Below are 5541 nucleotides of genomic sequence, written 5' to 3'. Positions count from 1 at the left end.
TATCTAATTATTTCTCAAAATGTAGAATATTTATAAGTTTTCTAACAGTTTGGGATCAGTAGAAAAGAAATCAGGCTTCAGTTTAATTAATTTTTAATTTGAAAATGCCGCCACTGCTACTCGCGATAATCGCTGATAAATGAAAAACATAGTTAGGGTTTATTTCTAATTCCCGTCGTAGTAAGGACAGGCACTCTAATTTTCATCATTTCTTGGGTAGGTTTAATGAATACTCCAAATGTTTTTGTACTGATTTGACTCAAACACACTTACCTTCCGATCCGTGATCTTTGAAATCACTGAAAAGCGACTATTAAAGCATATTATTGAAATTACGCAACTGACATTATTTCTAAAATTCGTCGTACCGTTTTAAAAACTGTCCATCAAAATTTTTCATCGTCCAACCTAAAAATCACAGTAATGTTTACGAAGCTAGCACGCATGTATTTGTGTAGGACGGCATGACAAATGCTATTCTGTAAGATTTCTGCTGGTCATGCAAGTTTTCTCGGCTGAAGATTAACAACAATGCATTGCGTAAGTTGTTTTCATTTTCTGAACGACGGAAATTTGTATGGTCGGACAGGCCTCTAGGCCCGGACACTAGCGATTTCTCGAAAACAAGGAATGATAAAATAATTTGGAAAGAATAGGATAATAGTACCATTCAGCTACTATTGTTCCATTTTTTCCAAATATTTGTATCGTTTTTTGTTTTTGAGAAATCGCCTTTGTCCGGGCATAGAGGTCTGTCCGGCCATACAGGACTTTCCCCCTACTGCAAATGAAAACTGCTGTTTATATTCAAACTTTCATCACGAAACCCGCATAACGTAATTCTCCGCCAACCGGTCGTTGGCACAACCCTTGTGATATTTTTGATGATAATACTGTTTATCTCCACATTAAAGGAAAGACCAATGCAATAAAGCCGGTGTTTATGGAGTTTTATCTGAATACCTAAAGTGTCCGACCATATAGGACTCCCCCTAGTTAATTGGGCTTAATGCGTCGTAGATCTGTGAGGATTTCTGCGATTTCGCTGAGCATCGAAGGTTTTGCTAATATTAGTAAAGGTACATACATATTTTTTGAGTCGTTTGGCAAACTATTTCTGGAGGGCGCCATGATCTGAAATTTCAAACACATATAAAGAAAAGAATCGTATATAAAATTCTTTCTTTTAAAGTGCTTTAAAATTTTTTTTGGGAAGTCTTTAAACCCAACCCAGGTAACGCCACAGACAAACAGGCATAACTCTCGTTTTTCATTCTTCCCACCGCTTACTTCGTCATTTCAAATTTGGGCTTAGTTGGGAATGTTTCTGTTGTCATTAAACTGGCGCTTTTTACGAACGGAGAGGAATTACCCATAAAAATACTTGCTAGTTACTATTCTATATGTCGATCATATAGATCATATAAATCTTCCAAGTGTTATGTTTGTTTGTCTGTGGTAACGCTTTTAAAAATTAGGTAACCCACTAGCTACAGCCGTACCTAACGTACGTACGGTAACGTACCGACTTACAGCGTTTACCTATAATTTGATCGGCTTTAATAACGAAATTTAGCAACAAGAAGTCAGTTCAAACACGACAGTAGTCAGAAGTGGTTAGTGAAATTATTGAATCTGAAGTTTGCTAAAGTTTATTTATACTGCTAGTTTAGTTTATACTGCTCGAATCCAGTAAACATAATGGCTGCTTTCAAATCCGGAAAATATGGGCTAGCTCAGCCACAATCCGATGGCAAGTCCAAGTCCCTGATCTATGTTTCATTGGAAGATTCAGTGCTGCGAGCTCTTGAGGATCAAAAGAGGGCTAATATCCAAATACTCGCAAACGGCCAGGGCAGCATATCTATTGCGAACAGCGCTGGTGGCGATCAAAAGTTCACCTTTACTATATCGGACGTCGAAGGTGATCGGTCGAAGGAATGCATCCACCAACATCAACAACATCTGCACCATGTGGCCCGTATACGGCACGAAATGCGTTTTCAAGGCACCGAAGACGCGTACGAGAAAGCCAAGCAATGGCTGATGGCGCAAAAACAAAAATCTGCCAAAATCCCGGTGATCAAGCCCGACGAAAGGATCAACCGTGAAATAATGCAGCGGAGTATTAGGGAAAGATTAATCCATCTACTAGCAGTAAAGGCGTGTAAAAAGGCAGAACTGGTTGCGAAATTGACCGCCGAAGGCATTCGCGAGGAAGAACAAAAGTGCATAACACAAGTACTGAATGACATCACCACTTTCTGTGGTCAAGTTTACGTACTGCGGCGGCACATTTGGAAGGAGGTGAAGGAAGACTGGCCGTTCTATTCCGAACAGGAGCGGCAAGCGATGAAAAAGCGTAAACCGCGTTCCGACACAGGTTCATCCACCTCCAAACAGAGTTCGGCCAATGGCAACAACTTGCAAATCGGTGGCAAAAGACGGCTTGATGACGTTGATATGCGTAAGGCTAAGGAACCGCGGTTGGCTGATCACAGTCGGAAGATCGACGATGGCGAACATCAAGAATACTTTCGACTGCACGAGGCCATCCAACAAAGAGCCGAAAAATTCGCCCAACTCGAGGAAGAGCTTATTCGACAGCGGGAGCGCTATAAGGAAATTGAGAAAACAATTCTGGAGGAATATAACAGTGCCGAATTTCTCGAGAAAAAAGCCAGATATGCGTATCTACGTAAGAAGCTGTCTTCCATCGACAATGCACGATTATGACGTTACGGTTACTAATACGGACCGTAGAAAAGTTCATTAATTAAGTTATTTTTAATATTAATTCTTGTATAGATAGTAAAATTTGTAGTTTGGTTGCATATTTAGGTTTAAGTGACTTTTTTGTGAATACAATTGCATGAGATATTTTAAATACCTTGTTTTCATTTCGTTAGTGTTTCTTCGAGTATATTTGAACGATAATCTGATGTTTTCCCTACGTTTCGACACTTTTCTGGCAAATCTTTTGTGATAGACCTATTATTTTTTTACAGGATATAGGATTTTATAGGCCAGCTGTAAGAGTACAGGACCTTTGCGGGTCTAGTGCTACCAGCCTATTGTCTCTAACAGTCCCTCCTAGACGAGATTCTAACATGTTGGCATGTTAAACCAGTGTTTGTTGCACCCTGAGGCACACTAGGAGATTGTTATGTTGGCATTCAGCTGTCCGTTTCCATATCTCGCCTATCACTATGAAACTATCACTATCAATCCAGCTCATGTGTGTTGCTGCAACTTCGATAGATGCCCATCCCTAAATAGCCCTTTCAGCAATACATCGGATCGTACCTTCACTGTCCAATTAGATCGATTTGCTTCAACTTTTCGTGAATTCGGCTTTTAAAGTAGCTGATAACCTATCTCTGGGAGCGCCAAAAGTCATGAACCCCATGACATCCTCGCTGCAGACGTCTATGTACGTACGAAGCGAAAAATCTCACGTTCAAGTAACTCATGATCAGATGCACTTCAAACAATAAATTTCATTGGTCTCTTGTTTGTTAACTATAAAGTACTTTTTGAGGACTGTTCGAAAATATGAAACTAGTCGTGAAGTTCTACCCAGATAGGGGTTTCTTTTCAGAACCGCCTAGTAAAGAGAAGCTCCTGTCCGCGGAAGTGGCTTCGAAAAACACTATGATAGCTCCTGCCTTGTCCCTGCTCGACTCAGGCGTAGCCGAGATTCAATGCTTCCGGTCTGCCAGGTATCATTATTAACAGCAGAGCTCTATCTGCATATTCTTCTGCGCTGAAAGATGTAGCCATCAGAAACAAAACGTGCATCGCAACGTCCAGCATACGTGATCACTTGACTTAAACGATTAGTCGACATTTTCTTCTTCGTCGCACGAAAAAACGTAGGAAATTTGGTTGCTAGGAATTCTTTAATGAAGAAAAAAAAAATCGCGTGAAAAAACCGCGTAAAAAGCGACTTCAGTGTAGCTAATTTTGCATTGTGTGTCATAAACATCACTGATATTTTTAATAATTTGTGTTGGATAGGATAGGAATTTGTGTTGGATGTGAGGTGCAAATGAAGCACATTCCAGGAAGTGCACCCTAAGTTAAGTAGTTTTTTTGTGATATTGGTTTTTTTACTTGTGCTGGTTAGCCTAGCGTGATCACCTATTTTGAACATCCAACAAGGTCATTCAAATGTGTCTATTTGATCCGCTGTACAAGCATCACTTTACTATGTATACACTTACCCCCCTTTTAATTAAATCCACACACACACACACACACACACACACACACACACACACACACACACACACACACACACACACACACACACACACACACACACACACACACACACACACACACACACACACACACACACACACACACACACACACACACACACACACACACACACACACACACACACACACACACACACACACACACACACACACACACACACACACACACACACACACACACACACACACACGCACATACACATACACATGCACATACACACACATACACACACACACATACACATACACATACACATACACACACATACACACACACACATACACACACACATACACACACACACACACACACACACACACAGAGAAAATGTTCAGTTTTCGAAACTTTGTCGAACGGTACTAGACACTCGGCTCACTGGGCCTCCTTTCGAAATTCGGTTGTCCGAGTGATTGCTATACCTTTATACTATATATTTATAACGTACACCGGGGCAAGTGGGACCTAAAAAATGCATAGTTTGGGTTCATTCCACTGTGTTTTCTATACCTTTGATTATTTCAAAATTCTTTCAGCACAGAAACCCTTCAGTGGTATCACTTCGAAGGATTAATTACAGAAAAGACCTATCAATTTACATGAAATGAATCTGGAGGAGAATTTTCAAAATTATAGGACCTATATTCAAATTTGATTAAAAAGCATAAAATAATAGTAAATTGTGTAAGTTAATATACAGCAATGTTGAAGCACTGCAAGAAGCAATCAAAAACAATATTTGTACGAAGGGTTCATTCAAAAATAGCGTAACAAAATCAGGTCACAACGGCAACTTTATAATTTATATAAAACACAGATCGTGAGCAATTACGCTGTAAAGCATTATTGTAATGAAATGTAGTTGAATAAGTCGTTGTATCCAATTCTTGCGAGACGTAATTTAGGATTAACCATTGTTTAATAGCTCGAAAATACGATTATGATCTGTTTGTTCTATCATGCCCAATTCAGTAGAGCTACTCATAAGAGATAGTTACGTTATAATAACTACAACACTTTATTGTTTCAATTTCAGTTGAAAATTTGCTTAATTATATCAAATTTGCCTTTCCAAATTCAATTAGTATCGTTTAGGTGTAACCAAAATGTGACTAAACTGTTTGTTCCCTCATAAGCTCTGCATATGGGCTTCTTTTTTGGGGCCCCTTGGTTTAATCCTTTTCGGTTTATTTTAAAGCTTTACTGATATAAATATTATGTAATTGAACTGAAAATGTTCGGTAGTACATCTAAAAA

General features: G+C 39.2%; 1 protein-coding gene across 1 annotated transcript; it reads left to right on the top strand.

Moving 5' to 3' along the window:
• The first annotated feature begins 1701 nt into the window (after nt 1-1701).
• On the top strand, nt 1702-2736 carry LOC128739307 (RNA polymerase II elongation factor Ell-like). Its single transcript, XM_053834785.1, has one exon. The coding sequence runs from the start codon at nt 1702-1704 to the stop codon at nt 2734-2736; it is 1035 nt and encodes a 344-aa protein (XP_053690760.1).
• The last annotated feature ends 2805 nt before the right edge of the window (nt 2737-5541 follow it).

This window comes from Sabethes cyaneus, chromosome 3 (genome assembly GCF_943734655.1).
Source record: "Sabethes cyaneus chromosome 3, idSabCyanKW18_F2, whole genome shotgun sequence".
NCBI classification, from domain to species: Eukaryota; Metazoa; Arthropoda; class Insecta; order Diptera; family Culicidae; genus Sabethes; species Sabethes cyaneus.
The sequence above is the reverse complement of the archived record's forward strand: the minus strand, read 5'-3'. Positions and strand labels throughout refer to the sequence as shown.